The following is a 17,516-nucleotide window of genomic DNA, read 5'->3' on the forward strand; positions in this document are numbered from 1 at the left end:
CAAAGATGGAAAGACCATATGAAAAAGGCATGCACATGTTAAATGAAGAAAATCTAATGCTACTGAATTTCTCCCATTCCTGGCCATCTCAATGTAGTAATCCATGTGCATGTTTTAGAGGTCTGGCTTTGAAGGGCGCACTGAAGACAGTACCTCATAGAAAACACAGAAAACACCCCCTGAACTTGAAATTCCTACTTGAAAAGTCGGGAAGGTCTCCTCAACCCTGAGTTCAGCATATGACACCAAATCAACATGGCTGCTCAGAGCGTGAACAGTAAATAAAATATCACTTCACTACTTACTTTAAATGAAATTATAGCAGTATTTCCTCTAGATCTATCAACACTGTAAAACTGATTATTGAGTTCATTGTTTTGAGAATGTAAATACGTCATAAGCTTATGATCACTATTGCTAGCTGGTTAGCTTGTTGTTTGCAAGCTAACCATGTAGTGTCCATGTTTTTCCAACTTTGCAGCACAAAATAGCCAAATTTGAAAATTTGTCATTCGAGTTCAGACTTCCTGCTTCCAAGTTAAGTCAAATGCAGCGTTATTTACAACTAACTTCAGTTTTGTTTTATATATATTTTTTGTTTTATATTCATATTTATATTACACGAAGTACAGAAATTGTGTTGATGTTGCCTAGAAGTCAACTCTCTCTCTCTCTCTCTCTCTCTCTCTCTCTCTCTCTCTCTCTCTCTCTCTCTCTGAAGTGTTTCTGGCTCGTTTACTCATAAACAGTCAAACCAAACAGGTGACTGGTTCACGTCAGGTGCTTTGCACATATGTTCACTGCAGTCTCTTGATGGTCTTTATACAGAAGATGAAGATAAAAGGTCATCAGCTGTTCCACATTTCGGAACCTGGGACACTAAAAGATCCGAGGAGAACCATATCATCTGGAACGTTGACCTTTGAGACATTGATGATACGAGACACGGAAAAATGCAAATGTGACGTCGAGTGTGATAACTTGCTTTTTATGCAGCTGTCAAAGTTCCCTTTTGGCAGAGGAGAGTGTGTGAGGTGCCTTGAAGCAGACAGAGTTTTAGATGTCAGTGATGTCAGCAGTCAGTACCTGAGCCTCAGTGCTGAGTGAGTCTTACTCTGAGAGGATCTGACGGAATTCGCAAGCTTTGGATCCTGCCTTTGACAAGCCAGCACTGTCAAGCTCTTATCAGTGTCTCCACACTGCTGCTGGGCCTTGCACACACACACACACACACACACACACACACAAAAAATCTTTCTTCACCTCCCTTTTTCAGCTCATCTGTTTTCTTTCCTTCCTCTGCCATCATTGTCTTCCTCCAGGAGGATACAGAAAACAAATGAGTTCACCATTAAATCAAATTTAACCAGAGCCGGAGGAGGAAAAATCGCTCTCTCGTACACCATTTCTCTCTCTCTCTCGCTCTCTCTAACGGTCTCTCTCAAACACACACACTTCTGCCCTCCTCTTGTCCTTTCTTCATCTAGCATAGTAGATTTATTAGGTGAGCTAAGGCCCTGGGCTGTCACCACTCAGCACACTTTCCAATCAATAATTGGAAAAATTAATTATCGCAGCCGGGATGCTCCAGTAAAACATTTATTCCCCTATTTGAAATAACAGAAGAGAGGCAGCTTCTATGGCCTGCTAATTCCAGCAATGATCAGTGGACTATTAATGACTAGCAGATAGCAGCTAACAGCCTGTTATCTCATGCTTCGACTGGCCAAATGTCAGGCTTATATTATACACAATCACACACTCATGAATTATTAGCTTTGTAGAGTTTTTTATTTTATTTTATTGACTTACATTTATTCACTTGGCCGTCACTCTAATCCAAAGAGACTTAACCCTCTTACCCTGTATGGCCGAAAAACCAGCTTGCCCGTCTTTGATCTATTCCCGTGAGGACGATATACCGGCTTGGTCGTCTATGCCAAATCCCCGTAAGGCCGATGTAGAGGATTTACAGTGTAAACGTTATCCCCGTAAGGCCGGTGTACCGGCATTACTCTGCTATCATTCCTTACTTATTTAATTATTATTTTTTGACCCGGAAGGTTGATGACGTCATGATGTCACGGCGTGATTACGTTATTGCGCCGGCATTATGATGAAACTGATCCAAGCGAGAATATTGGTGTACTAGTAGAAGTGAACTAAAAATGCCAAAGCGAAAAGCTAATCGTGTTCCAGCTAAAATTATACCTACAGTGAACACAGGTACATCTAAAACAGTGGAAAAAAAGAAAACATACACAGTTACACAGGCGAGAGCGAGGATTCTAGATAATGACAGCAGTGAAAGTTCAGGCGATGTTGAAACCGAAACTGATAGAGACGCAAACTCTCCTGATTCAGACCCTGATCCGTCTTCATCTTCAGCATCAACCAGTGCGACTGACACTGCAGAGGTCTGGAGTCATAACGGGACCATTTCTGTGCATTCGTGAAAACACTACCTGCTGGTCTGATTATCACCAGAAACTTGACTTTTGGCGCTAAAATGCATTTATTTATTTATTATTTACTTGAATTTATTCAAAGGCATTGACCACGCTGATGCTCGTATGATACTTCTAAATGAGTAGAAGGATTTTAGCGAATATTTTTTCGTAATTTCTCTAGTTAAGAATTGTGCTCTAAGTTTACTAAAAACACTGAACTGCTTCATTTTCAAAGTAATATTACACAAATACATTATTATAAGTTGTTTCAAGGCCTAAAAATGTTAAAATCAAAATGTTGATTTTGGCCCAGGAACTCAGGGTTGGCGTGCTGTTTCTCTGGGGAATACAGGGTTATGGGACATAATGCTGTGGGAACTTAGGGGTAAGAGGGTTAGGGCAGGAGATCCAGTCCAAGCACATGGTTGAGAAGGTGAAAGTTCAGGGTTTTGCTTAAAGACCCTGTGAAGTGCCTTGAAGCGCGCAGCATTATTCGATGTGTTGATGTAATTTCCACTGAAACAAGAAGTCAGGGCAGGACATATCGAGTCTCTCCTCACTATTTTTTAAAAAAAACAACAACACGCCAATAGTGTTTAGTTTACCTCACAGCCTGGGCTAAGCCGTACTTGACGGTTAGTACCATGGATGTGAGCCCGAGCAATTACAATGCGCTGAATTCACTTGTGGAGGATTTTTCTCCTTCACAAATACCTCCTTCTTCAAAGTAAATGAATTCAAGCCATTTCCTTCTTAACCAATTTACAGTAAGAAAACTAAATATAACCCATGTGTTCAAACAGCCACAGTCATTTACTACCCACGCATGCTGATATGATTTGTCTTGCTCAACTTCGGCAAGGTGATTTTTATAATATTGGGGGCGGGACACTTCACATTCCAGAGATCATTTGATTGGACAGAAAATCTGATGAGAAACCAAAGTGCAGAATGATGTCATCAAAATTGTTGGTCCATACTGGTGGTAGAGAGACTGCACATTTTTTTGAATGCATATATCTTCTAAATGCGAATTTTGTCATTGTTTTGGAACACAAGAACGTATAGTTAATCTTAAGGCTAACATATTCATAGTAAAAGCCACACAAAACTTTAGGCTTTAAGGACCCAACAGTGCCTCTCTGATACTAGTGGGATTTGACCTCATAACCTTCTGATCACTTCTGATCTCTCTCTCTGTCTCTCTCTCTCTCTCTCTCTCTCTCTCACACACACACACACACACACACACACACACACACACACACACACACACACACACACACACACACACACACACACACACACACACACACACACACACACACACACACACACACACACACACACACACCCCACCCCCCCTTCACTCTCGCTTTGTTCTCTTCTTTCCAGGGAGACTCTTCCTTGTGTTGTATTTTGTATGCATGGAAAGAACACTCAATCACAATATACATTATAAAGCTTCCTGATTTAGCACATTTGTTAGGTGCATAAAAACATACATAGGTACACATACACGCACGCACACACGTTTGCCTTATTATTCTTGTGAGGACTTTCCATTGATCAGTCCGTACAGAATTTCCGTACAGTTTTTTTTTGCTGAAAAATCGGCAAAATTACAATTGCACAAAATAGTTTTGTATGCTCCTTCACAGTGGTGTTTGTTGTAAATGAAACCTTTTAGCTGTACTCATGTTCGACGCACGTGAATCAAAGAGGGCTTTGACTGTATGCGCGTTGTGATGACGTCACATTATGCGTCTTGGCCCAAACCTGTGGAAATTTAGAAAAATTGCAGGCTCCTTTGAATATTGAAGAGTTTGCGTAAAATTTTGCGATTGCAAAATCACGCAATCCTGGAGGAACTGATTGATATAATTCTTAATGAAGATAATTAGTACTATACCTGCTCACCTCAGTAATCAAAAGGAAAGCCATTGGCTCGTTTACTTGAAAGTAAAAAGACTATATATACTTATACTATATACTATATACATACACTATATACTTATACTATATACTTGTATATAAAGACTACTTAAAGCCTGCAGTCTTTGTATAAAATAAATAAAATAAAAGCAGTTTTCTTCATGGGGACCGGTCAAATGTCCCATCAAGGTCAAAACTCAGATATTCCTATCCTTGTATCAATCCAGAATCTTACACTACAGTAGATAATATCGGAGTTTATATAAGTTTTTGAGCAGGTTGGATGTATGTAGATGCAGCACTGTGCTTGGATGAGTCTCAGTCTTAAAGAGCAATAATTTTATGTAGAATTTTTTGAAAACGTTCTGTCATACATGATGTCAGATATACGAGGTTGAGTTAAATGAAAACCTTAAAAGTGTGGTATACTGAATCCAGATTTAAGCACTGGGACACATATGCGTACTGAGTGCAATGGAGATTCTGTATAAAAATGATACACATTTGTGTAAATTTTTAAATGAATCCATAAAGCACAGTGCTGTAAACAGTGTAAACCGCTTTACTTCTCTTATGTACATTGCTGTGCAGTTTTATAACCAAACTGGCTGATACAAAGGTCAGAGTGTCTTTGAGAAGTTCTACTGCAGCTCTGATGACGATTTTTATCTAATATGTTACATATGTTATGGCCGACCAAACATTTCTATAACACAATCTTTTGGAAAATGGAAACTCTATAGTTTATACTGACCCGCTAAAGCAAAAGACATAAAATTGATCTGGAAAAAAAAAAAGACATTTATCTGAATAATATTAGGGTGTCTATGACTTTGCAGTGTAATACTGATATTGTCTACACAGTGGTATCAATCCCTTATTTGTATTGTCTACGATCATAAGGATCAGCTGAATGAAAAAAAAAACAAAAAACCCTTGGAGACACATCATAGATTTACCAGTTTTCAATAAAACCTCAATATGGTATTTGTTCATGTAGTGCAGCCCTGGTGTATAATTCTGCAAAAAAAAAAAAAGGTGGTGGTGGTGGTGGTGGTGGGGTGGTTTGCAAAATGATTAAACTTGTGTAATAACTCTCTTTCCAATAACACGCACAGCCATCAATTTTGGTACACAAATAGAGCGGATGAAGTGTGATGAATCGATTATTAGTCCTCTGGGTTTGATTACCAGTTACTTATTATCCCCGTACAAATTTGTCCATTTGTTTTTTGGGATTTGTGATGTGTATGTGTCCACACACACACATACACAATGTGTAATTGTTTTGGTAGGCCTATATTGGTAAGAGGAAAAAATTGCATTTCACACATTTTACCCCTTAACCAAGGCAGCGGTCTGACTCATAAAACAAAATCATTAATATTGCCTCTGCCGGCTGCGCTCCGTATGAACGGTCACACAACGCTGCAAAACCAACAGTTGATTTATTGCGTATTTGTCATATATGGAAGCGACCAGATGCGGTCCAGATTTGCTCCCAGCAGTCTGTAATATGCTGATTGTTCTGAATCTATATCCACAGAGCCCGGTGGTGTGTAATCAAATATTACTACAGGAGGAGAGTCTGGCTCTCAGTGGAAAATAGATGATACATGAGCCACCGCTGCACAGCTGTTTACTCCATTCGATACTCTTTTTTTTTTTGCCTGTAGTAAACACTGTGATTACTTGTATTTGTTAGGGAAAAAAACAACAAGTATGACGGAGACAGGTGGTGCCTTTTTGTTCACAAAAATGGGATGCATTCAAATCATAGGCAGGGGACCATGGAGAGCGGCTACAGTAACCAAGGGAGTGTGTGTGCGCATCATCACAAACGCTAGACGCAGTCGACACACTGTTACTGGGACCTGGAGGATTTGAATTGTTCCGCCGAGCTCAAACAACAGATTGGCAAACACAGGGACGTCCGTGCTTTTGCTGCGGGAAGCACTCTGTGTGAGGAATGTGTACGAGTCTGGTTTCGGCTTGCCTGACTCCATCAGCATATGGGCAGGAACGTCGGGGTGGAGTTTAGACTGACGAAATGTCACTCAACTGCGAAGCAATCTTATCTAGCAGTTGCAGGCATCTCTCTCTCTCTCAGTCTTTCTTTCTTTCTGTCTGCCTCTACACCCTGTGTCCTCTCACCCATCCCCCTTTTCTCATCCACTTTTGTGCTTGTGTGTGCGTATTCATTCGCTGTCTCCAAGTGCAGAAGGCTTTTCTGAATCTATCACAATTAGAACACATGTTGTTATTTGAGTAGAAAGGGAGCAGAAGGCGATCCCCTCTGTGTCTCCACTGTATCAAATGAGTAAAGAAAGCTCAACTTATGAAGGCAGAGAAAAGCGGTGAGCTCTCTCAGGACCGTGGCTAAACGGTTTCCCTGACAACAGTATGAGTTATTCAACTCTTAGGTTATGCTTTGTGTGTGTGTGTGTGTGTATATATATATATATATATATATATATATATATATATATATATATATATATATATATATATATATATATATATATACATATGTGTGTGTGTGAGGAGAAATAATTCCATCGATTCCACATACAATGGAGGGGATCATGTGCATCATCTCATCACAAGCAAATAGCCCGTTACATCAGCATTTTATAGCTGGGAAAATAACTAGTTCCAAGCGTGCATCCATAAACCTTGTGAGTAACTCCAATGTCTTTGGGATTCATCTCGTGATGGAAAAAAACAGTCATAGCATCTATTACAGGACATTGCATATTGCATGCATATTGCCATTCTGTGATGCGGACCACTTTACAAACGCAACTGTTTGTGTTTGATGTCAGGCGATTTGCCTGAGATGGGAACATTTCCTAAATAGCCAGGGATCGTTTGATTTGTCTTTCAAATCCAACAGCTTCGGAAGTGCTCAGAACTAAAGAAAGCCAGTTATTGTTTCTCAACACTGCCCTTTGTAGTTTTTATCACAGGGACCAAGATAAAGAGAGCCATCCCGTGAACCTTGAGCCAGGATGACCTAACATCTTCCCATCCCATCCCACCCCCACCCCACCATTTTTTCTCACACAGTCTTAGCTCCAGCCCGTTATTATTTACGATGGATAAATTTATGGAATGAATCCTGTGAGGGAGGTTATTCAGTTCCTCAAGGTGAAAATGGATATGTTTAGCACTTAATGAATCCGGCCTGGCCCTCTCCCCCCATATATCAGCATGTTATTAAGCTGTTTTAAAATCCCATTATGGTGTTTCTCCTTGAACAAGTCATGCTTTTATAGTACTGGCCTGTCTTTAAAACTGACCTTTTTAGCTCGCCTCCAGAGTTGGACAGTAAAAGAAAATATGTTGGAGAGAGACGGGAAAAAAAAATGTTGATCCTTGCTTCTCTCAAACATTTTTCATTGGCTTTCAGGGGCATTTTTCAGAGTCTGATTTTGTGTGGGAGCAATGCTGCCACAGAAATAATAATAATAAAAAAGGTTTCAAATGGCTGAGAACACTGTTAGGAACACAGATTTGGCAAGACTTGTCACAAGTTTACAAATCGTAGTTCTTCATAGAAATTCAGCCCATTCAGCCAATTCAGAGTGAATTGTGTTGCAATTTGTTATGGATTGATTAAGAGCTCCTGAGTCAGTGGAGGATTACAGTAAATGGTACATGACTGCGTCTCTATACTTGCAAAGTATTAAAATTGATCATCTTTAAGCATCTGACTTTGGGTGAAAATTGTTCTAATTATTATAGCTCTACCAATCATTTGAATCTTCTTAGTTCTATAATGATTTAGCTTTGACCTAATGGTGCCCACTGAAGAATCCTTTCTTCATGGTTTTCAGTCGGGTCCATATTTACGTCCTAAGGATATTCAAACATATCTAGGGATCTTTTTCATGTAGATAAAGACTACTGAGCTTTTCAAGAAAGCAGAGAAAAGAAAAGAAACTGTTTTTTTTTTTAACACATAATACAAAAGGAGTTGAGAAAACTACACAGTATTAACAAAGAATAATGAAAAAGAAAAAGAACAATCTACAGAAATACTGGGAAAAAATAATATGGGACACCAAGACTGTAGGGACAGAGGTATCTAATCCAACAAATGCCATTCTTATCAGGTTCTAGTGGATTACTCTGAGCCTCCTAACCACAGAATTCTTTGCTGCCAGACACTCTGCACAGCCTAAGGGCCAAGAATCAATAGGGCTGCATTGATTTCCCTGTGTCCCAAGACAGCCTCCACTTTTATTGTTGTTGCATTTCACTTCGCCCTCACCATTACTGCCACACTGCTACTACCAAGCATGCATAACTGGAGGAACAGAAAACTTTGCGATTTGGACTGTTTTTTTTTTTTCCTTAGTAGGCTGTAGAATAATTTACACACAGTTTTGTCCTTGGAAGGTTTTTGCAGACCTGCCAATCTTTACTTTTGCATAGAAACTCTGCATTTTAACATCAGAGTATGCTGCTACACCAAAAGAGCAACGTTTTCATTTTTTCCCAATAAAGAAACAGCAGATGAGCCCATCAACTTATTAATCTAAAATAATTGACAGCTTCATAGGTGTTTTGAACTCTCAGATACACACCCTGGAAGCCCCTCCCCCTTCCCGTGTCTCCTCTTGATTTTTTCACTAATGGCTGTTGACTTAGCTAACATTGGACAAGTACATCGTTAACATCAGTTGCCTATGTTTTTAAGGACGCCACCAAAAATTATCAGCCAAAATGACACTTTTTTTTCTGAAAAAAGAGAAAATAAGAGATTATATAGGCCTACACGAATACATTACAAATAAGTTTTATGGTAATAATAATTACAAAGTGATTAAAAATGCTGCTTGTTCTCCTGCTCTTTGCAGCTATGTCCCTCTGAAGTAGAAACTGCAATATATATATATATATATATATATATATATATATATATATATATGTATATATGTATATATAGGGTGTTACTACAACAAGCAAGAGGCAGCTCACATCCACAAAAGTGCCCAGTGGTTATCATAAAACTCTTTCAGTATACGTGCATTACATACATGCAGTTTTTATGGTATGCCAGTGATTTGTGAAAGGACTATATTGTCCAGGGATATGAATTATTCCTCTGTGACCAGCAGGTGTGTTCTTGCATGGCAAGATTGATCAACACTTTTCTCAAGTGTTTGCTACTTGTAGACTGTTAGTTGCTTAGCTGGGATGATGGCAGTAGGAATATGAACTAACCCCTATGTCTCTCATTGCTTTTCTTTTCACAGATGACTCGCCCCATCCAGGTGAAGCCGGCTGACAGCGAGAGTCGTGGAGGTACCCGTCATCCTTTTCCCCACACTTTTTATGCCATTCATGTTACCTTAGCTCTTGGCTATTTTTTCTCTTTCCTGTATCTCTGGCTTTGCTCTCATTCTGTTCTCTCACTTAATTTCTGTCTCTCTGATGGATGCCCAGAGTATTCATTTTAATTAAGGAGGCTGCGGTTGTACTGAATGGAAAGGAAGGGGCTTCTGCTGCCTGTCTAACCTTGCTCCCCCTGCCAAGCCTATTAACGACACACTGTAAATTAAAAAGTAATTAGCTGGGATATTGGGACGGGAGCTCTGGGCCCCAAGCTCCCAACTAGATGTCTGGTCAAGCGGAGGGGTATATTGTAAACAAGAGGTGTAAACGCCATTGGGAAGTGGGAGTCTGGTGGAGGAGGATGCTCAGCTTGCCAAACAATCAATTATATTATGGGGCTTTTGCCAAGACCTTCATTTATGCACGTTTAATTCAGTTTTCTCTGAACTCTACCGCCTGATTTGTGTTTTTCATTGTATGTGGATCTGCATGCATGTTGAGTTAATGCACATGTGTCATGCATTAGTGAATTTATTCAATGTGACAAGGCTTGTATGAGAGGCTTGTTTAAATCAGTGTTGTGCCACGAATCCCTTGTTGTGCAGGGATCCAGTTTGGTGCAGATGGATTAAAAGAATGTGTTGGATCAGTCCACAATTCTAAGCCACCACTAAAAAAGCTTCCTGGGAAAGCCTTGCATTTTATTTGCTTTCGGGTGCCCCACCCCCAAATGGTCCATCCAGTAGTAGACAGGCAGGCCTTACTCTGTGAAGATTGATGCCCCATGAAGCCCCATTGATTTTACCATTGTGGAGGTGTGTGTTCGCATTAACCACAACGCTCAGCTGTCTTTGGACTTCCGTGCAAGCACTCCCCAGACTCCCTTTGGCCATCCTCAGGCTCCCTTATTGCCTGACTTCTGGTGATTCTGTTGGAGATGGAAAGCGTGCTTAGGCCAGACCCAATAGTTACACATCATCTTAAAGAACAGATCCGAGTAGCACCTCAGGAGCAATCCAACAACAATGTGACCATTATGGTTTTGGGGGATTTCTAACCATCCTGAGCTTTGGCCTGTAGATTCCTCTCTGCTACAGACATTGTGGGGTTGGTTGAAGTATAGTGCCAAGTGCTAATATTGCCTCTCCACATGGACACATCTTCCACTCCTAAAGGTGGAAGATACATGGAAAAGAATTTAATTATGCTTCTTGCAGTAATGGGGAGTTGACACCAGGGATGGACAATACAGTAGTCATTCTGTAGGGTTGAAGAAAGTTGTGTGGTGTAGTCCAAGGTGGAACTACCACTTCTAATTACACTCCTATTCTTATTAAGTGGTGAAAAGGTCATTGTAATTGTTTGAAGGGAAAAGTAAAAAAAAAAAAAAAAGTCCTACTGGAGAAGACCTTCAAAAAACCTTGAGGAAACCATAGTCCATCAGGATTATCTATCCCTAGTTATTAAGACTGCAAAGATAATTTGATTAAATTGTCTTCCTCACTCATTTGTCCCTGCTGGAGCTGGAGCTTTCAGCTTGATTCCTCTTCCAGAGGAAACAATTTTGTTATGGGTTCAAAATGATAGAACTAGCGAATAAGTGTTTTCTGAGAAATGAGAGCTTTTCATTCTACTCACCCACCAATTCATAATGGTGGAAAGCATGTGGGAGCTTGAAACTTGCAAATTAAACTGCAAGGAACTTCCAAAGCAGCATCCTTTTTTTTTTTTACTTTACATTGCTAGATGACTGTATGTTTATTGCAAATTATTATATCTCTGGATGAATTCACATGCACACACTCTCTCTTTCTCACTACACACACACACACACACGCGCGTGCATCCTCTGTGCCCCGGGGCTTAGCTATGAAACTGATTTTACTTTAGAGGCAAGGCTGATGACTGGCACAGGCTGGATATAAAACTGGTAGCTATTACTATTTGAAGGGTTGTTCAGTGTCCCTCAATGGCCTTTGAGACCTAACAGAAGATAAATCAGTTTTAGTATCTTATGATTTCTTATAGATTTCAAGTCCATCCTTCTGTACAAATCCACCAAAATCCCACCATCCACTCTGTTCTGACTTTTCATGTCTTAATTTTAATCTGTTGTCTGTCTGTCAGACTGCTAGTCCATTTCTAGCATTTTCAAACAGCTTACTCTATTCAGAGAGTTGTCCATCATCAAGAAATAATGATTTCATTCCAAGTTATACCCTACACACACACACACACACACACACACACACACAACTGTGTGAGTCTTTTTCTCCACTCATGGTCACTCTCCTGTGTTTGTATTAGCTGTAGTCTGAAGGACAGAGGGCGGAATTGCTTGAGCTCACTCAGATGTGACAATGAGGAGAAATTGACCAGGGGAAGCAGTGAGAATCTGTATATTCTTCACTGGAATAATAAGTCTGTTGGACAGACTGTGGCCCAGGATGCATGCACACAATAAACATCAGCACTCTTTTACATGCAGTAGATTTTTTTAAATGGATGGTTGGTTCAACCAATGTGACTCAAAAGTTTTACTCTGGCCAATGAAATGATTTAGCAGGAAAACCCCTATAAATGAGTTAGTAAGCTAGGTAATAACCTAATTAATGCTACATGGTGTAATTAAATATGAATTTACATACTACATACCGGCTTAGTGGTTAGCACGTTCGCCTCACACCTCCAGCGTCCGGGGTTCGGTTCCCGCCAGGGCCGTGTGTGTGGAGTTTGCATGTTCTCCCCATGCTGCGGGGGCTTCCTCCGGGTACTCCGGTTTCCTCCCCACCATACCAAAGACATGCATGGTAGGCTGATTGGCATGTCTAAAGTGTATGAATGGGTGTGTGAGTGTGTATGTGATTGTGCCCTGCGATGGACTGGCACCCTGTCCAGGGTGTACCCCGCCTTGTGCCCAATGCTCCCTGGGATTGACTCCAGGTTCCCCCGTGCCCCTGAAGAAGGAGTAAGTGGTAGAAGATGGATGGATGGATATTACATATGTGTGATTACAAATGTAAATTTACCTCCAGGAAGAGTTTAATGCTGTTTTTTGTTCTAAAGACAGTCCACAGATCTTGTTGTAAAGATTGAGCACTACTTAATTAACACGGCACTTCAATATAAGCACCTCTTCCACATGATTTAGGACGTTTACATTAAATTTAGAGTGTCCAATCCAGGATGTATTTCCGCCTCACAATCAACATTTCTGGGTGTCTCTGGATCCATCTCCACCCTGACTATGATAAATGAACATTTATAAAGACTTATTCCGAAAGCCATCCGCTTTCATAAACTACTTTTGTCAGTTCTGATATCAGTGTAACATTACACCTGAGATTGGTTAGTTGCGTTTAGTCACTTTCTGGATTTATTTACATTCAAATAATAGCTTTTATGTATAGTCAGTCTTGTATTTGTGCCTATAATAATTGTGCCCTAATGACCATAATGAGCCTTAAAATTATTATAACAAAACTTTCAACAAAATTCTATGTTACAGGACTCACTCAGCTGTAATGTCAATGTGACATTGAACCTGACAAAAGTAGTCTTTGATGCCTGTTGGAACAATATGTTATAAATATTTATGTATCAGGGTGCACAGTGACTTAGTGGTTAGCACGTTCGCCTCACAAACATCTTATTTTCTTTAATCTTCTATCAAAATGCAATCTGTCTTGCTCTGAACACCTGACTATTTCACCGTACATTTGTGGGATATCAGAAATGTGTTGCATCGCAGAAAAAAAACGTGTTCTGATTTCCCTTTCACATTGTCTTTAAGTCATAAAACACCATTAATGGAAGGAAGAACGGCTGTTTTAATTTTTCAGAAATTTTGCTTGTATATTATCTGTATATAAGCCATGTTTACACGCCTTAGAAATGTGCTGTTCATATCAGAAAAAAGCAGTACCTGACTCTACAGACTCAACAGTTATAGCTCAGCTGACACACTGAGCTGCGCTGCTTAGGCTTGGGTGGGAAAAGGGCAAGTGATGGGTCATGTGCTGGTAGTAACCTGGTGTGTTTTCCTGCGGAGAGAGAATCTATATTTCCTGCTTTGATTGCACTCGACTGGGTGTGTAGATGAAGTTACTTGGAATAGACTGACAAAGATACAGCCATGTTAATCCCTCATATAAGGGCCAGCACTTCAATATATTCTTATCCTTAGGCGCAAGATGTGCCCTGTGACTGAGCCAAGATACATGTGGACTGAGAATCCTCAGTGCATGCAGTCATAAAGTTGGTGGTATTCCTGTGAGAGGGATTGGATGGTATGAATCACTTGCTCCGTTTGAGTTGTATTGATTGAGACTCAACTGGTGTTGAGTCTTTTTTTGTCCTGTGTTCACCCCCATGAAAGGTATTTGTTGTGTCCCTAGCTTCTTGTTGCACACCTTTACTCTTAAACAGATGCCCTGTGAAGGATTCTTGTAAGCTATACATAATAATAATAATAATAATAATAATAATAATAATAATAAAAAAATGCGCCTCCAATTCATGTCTATACTTGTATTCATTTAGAACACTTTATCTGTTTATTCCTAATAATGCATTTGTATTCAGCAGAGTTAACACGTTACTGTACAGTATTCTTACTTCTTTTTTCTGATAACGCAGTAATGTCAATGCGAACCACAGAATCTGTCACTATTTATAAAAAAACAAACAAACAGCTTAACACCTCTTACGTGAGCACTTAACTAACCCCTAAAATGCTAACACCAACATTATTTACATTAAAAAAAACTTACTCTGGCTCTTACACCTCTACTCTGCACTACTTGTATTGTTCTCTGCTTGATATATCGCTTTGCCTTTATTTCCTCATTTGTAAGTCGCTTTGGATAAAAGCATCTGCTAAACGAATAAATGTAATGTAATGTAATGTAACGCATTGCATTTTAAATTTATGTAATTTGATTAAAGTTACTGATGTCAAAAAAATTACGTTACTTGCATTATAAATTTATTGTAAAGAAAACAATAAATCACGTTTTGTGTGGCTACCAGGGGCATAATGATCTCCACTTGGTTTGTCACTACATAACTGGAGGTCAGTAAAAGAAGACGGCGGTGTTGTAATTTTACATCTTCAGTGAATGGAGTCGAGACCAGTCAGACAGTGTTTACAGGAATATACATGGAAATACTCGTATCTTATTGGCCGACAGCTCTCAATTCTGCCAAACACTAGCTCACACAGACAGTGTGAGGGAAAAATGGATAGATGCTGGGGTTTTTTTTTAAACCAGTAAAGGGGTTGACATTGAAGCAGTAACATCCTCTGATTCTGAACAGGAAAACAAGGTGTGTAAACGTGTATATGAATTCCAGTTTACGTGAACATGATATGAGCAGAGCATAAGGAAAGATAATGTTCTTTTCATGGCACTGTAGCAGCTAAACCTATACAATGATAGCTTAGTTCCCCTTGATAGCGACACCAAACTAGCCTAGTTAGAAATGTTTTATATTTTATTGGTCTGGTAGTCCTACAAACAGTGACAACACACGAGGGAAGTTTTATGATAGATCCAACTTTTCTGATCATGTCATTTATTGACGCGCGCTAAAATTACTGAAAGAACTATGAGTTTCACTTTGTAGTGTATTTTGTAGGTTTGAAAGTAACTTTAAAGTGAAGTAATTAGTAATCTGATGACTTTTTACATGCATTAATCAAATTACAATTTTTAAGTAGCAATTAGTAATCTGTGGTGGAATACCTTTTTTGAGTAACTTACCCAACATTGGTATTCAATTACACCCCTAATATAGTTATATTTTCAGGGGCATAGCATAGAAAATTCGGAAATAACAGAGCAACACCAAACTAGCAGAACTTACCATGGAAGACGCAGTTTTGTTTTATTACAAATATCATTTCAAATACCACATTGCTATAATAATAGAGTGTCAAATTTAGAAATAAAAATCAATTATTTTCTAGGCTTTGGGAGGGCCACGGTTACTCGGGTCCACTGTTACCCGTGGTCCAACGCCCCTGCATAGAGTGTTCATATAACACTAATCTTTATCTCTTAGTTCTCTTGGCTGGAAAATAGAAAAAAAAAGTAAGACACCAATTCTTAAATGTGCAGCGATGACCCTTCCTGATACAGAAAACTTATACATTCTCAGAAGAATAAATATCTAAAAAAAAAAAATTGATTAAATGTGTAGTGTTGAAAATGAAGTATATAAAATATATAAAAGGAAAATGCTTGTTCCTTAATGTAAAACTTGGCTCATATGAGAATTCACATTTTCCACACAGTGCAGCCATCCAACAAATCATGCCCTTTTAGCAGTACGCCTACACCCTCTACAGCTAACAGACTCAGAGAAGCGCGCACACACACACACACACACACACACACACACACACACACACACACACACACACATACACACACATACACAAACACAAACCCTGCTGTAATCACACGCATGTAAAGCAGCATCTAGGAATTCATTTTACCTCCTATGCAGGGCAGAGCGAGATGACCAACAAAGGTCGCTGTTGAACACAAGAAGGAAAGGTCAGAAATCATGTTTAGTTTTCCTCCAACTGCGAGCTAATTCCAGCCAGCAGATTGTGTCCCTGTTGAGGCGAGGCAGCGCAGGCCGGTGCAGAAGGGCGAGCAGGCACAAGGTGATCCGCTCAGCCCTGTTGCTGTCACCCTCAATAAGAGCCACTCCCTTATCACCATCACAATCACCTGGAGAAACGAGCTCGCAGCTGAGGGAGAGCGTGACATGACCTTACACAAGACGCCGGTCTTGATGCGCATTCTCCTTTTTTTATTTTGCACCAACTCATGTGCTCAATAGATTTAATACGGAATCAAAATCATCTCATTTAACACAAATGCACAAAATGCAGTTCACAAATCAGCACATGTCTTCACTGATTCTTTTTTTCATGAAATGTAACCCATTTCTAATTTGAAATAATCACTATGAAAAATAACAAATGCATACACTGGGTTTATTAAGTGCATCTCTGTAGTACACAATAAACTGGTAGCTCAGTACTCAGTGTAGGTACAGTATATTATTTTTCATATACAATAATGTTGCCAGTTTATTTAGTGCTATGTAAGTGCATGTAAACTCAGTGGGTTATGAAGCGGTAAATTAAACTTCTTAAATCCATTTACTTGTTGAATCTGCATTTGTGTGAGGATAACAAATGCACTTTTGGGAATACTTTATTTTTGAACCTGTTAGGTGTGGTTTCCATATTACATTTACATTCAAGCCAATAAATGAAGATCTTCCAAGTCTGGGCAATATGATGTAGTGATATGATATGATACTGTATCCACTTCTGATATACATTTTTAAAATAAAAGACAGAATATTAACCTTTTAATGGTTTTAAATGGTTTCCATCAGTCAGGAAATTAGCAAGACTTAAAAAATAGATAAATGAACTTAGTATGGGATAGCTTTCCCTTTGATTTCATTAAATATTTAAGCCTTGTGGGTAAACATGTGGACAGCTTTTTATTATTTTTAATTTCATTTAATTTCATTTTATTTTAACTTTATTTTGATAACACCCAGACATGTGTTATTTTTAATTTTACATCAAACATTTTAATCATTATCATGATTATACCTTTACATACAAGAAGACTATACAAGTGAATTTCCCTATTTCTAGCTTTTCCCCCAAACAGTTCACTGCAGCAAAAGTAAACAAGCAAATGGTGGCACAGGAAGTTTGTTTAAATCTTGCTAATTTCCTGACCAATGATT

The 17,516-nt window shown here is 39.2% G+C and overlaps 1 protein-coding gene across 4 annotated transcripts in view; it reads left to right on the forward strand.

The window, feature by feature from the left end:
• The window catches only part of celf5a (cugbp, Elav-like family member 5a), a 219,708-nt gene that overhangs the window by 104,907 nt on the left and 97,285 nt on the right, over positions 1-17,516 (forward strand). For all 4 annotated transcript variants that reach the window (XM_017478655.3, XM_053683197.1, XM_017478659.3 and 1 more), the window contains exon 3: positions 9,650-9,698. In XM_017478655.3, the coding sequence (XP_017334144.1) occupies positions 9,650-9,698 (49 nt within the window). The remainder of the gene's footprint in view (positions 1-9,649; positions 9,699-17,516) is intronic.

The sequence above is a fragment of the Ictalurus punctatus genome, chromosome 10, assembly GCF_001660625.3.
Source record: "Ictalurus punctatus breed USDA103 chromosome 10, Coco_2.0, whole genome shotgun sequence".
NCBI lineage: Eukaryota > Metazoa > Chordata > Actinopteri > Siluriformes > Ictaluridae > Ictalurus > Ictalurus punctatus.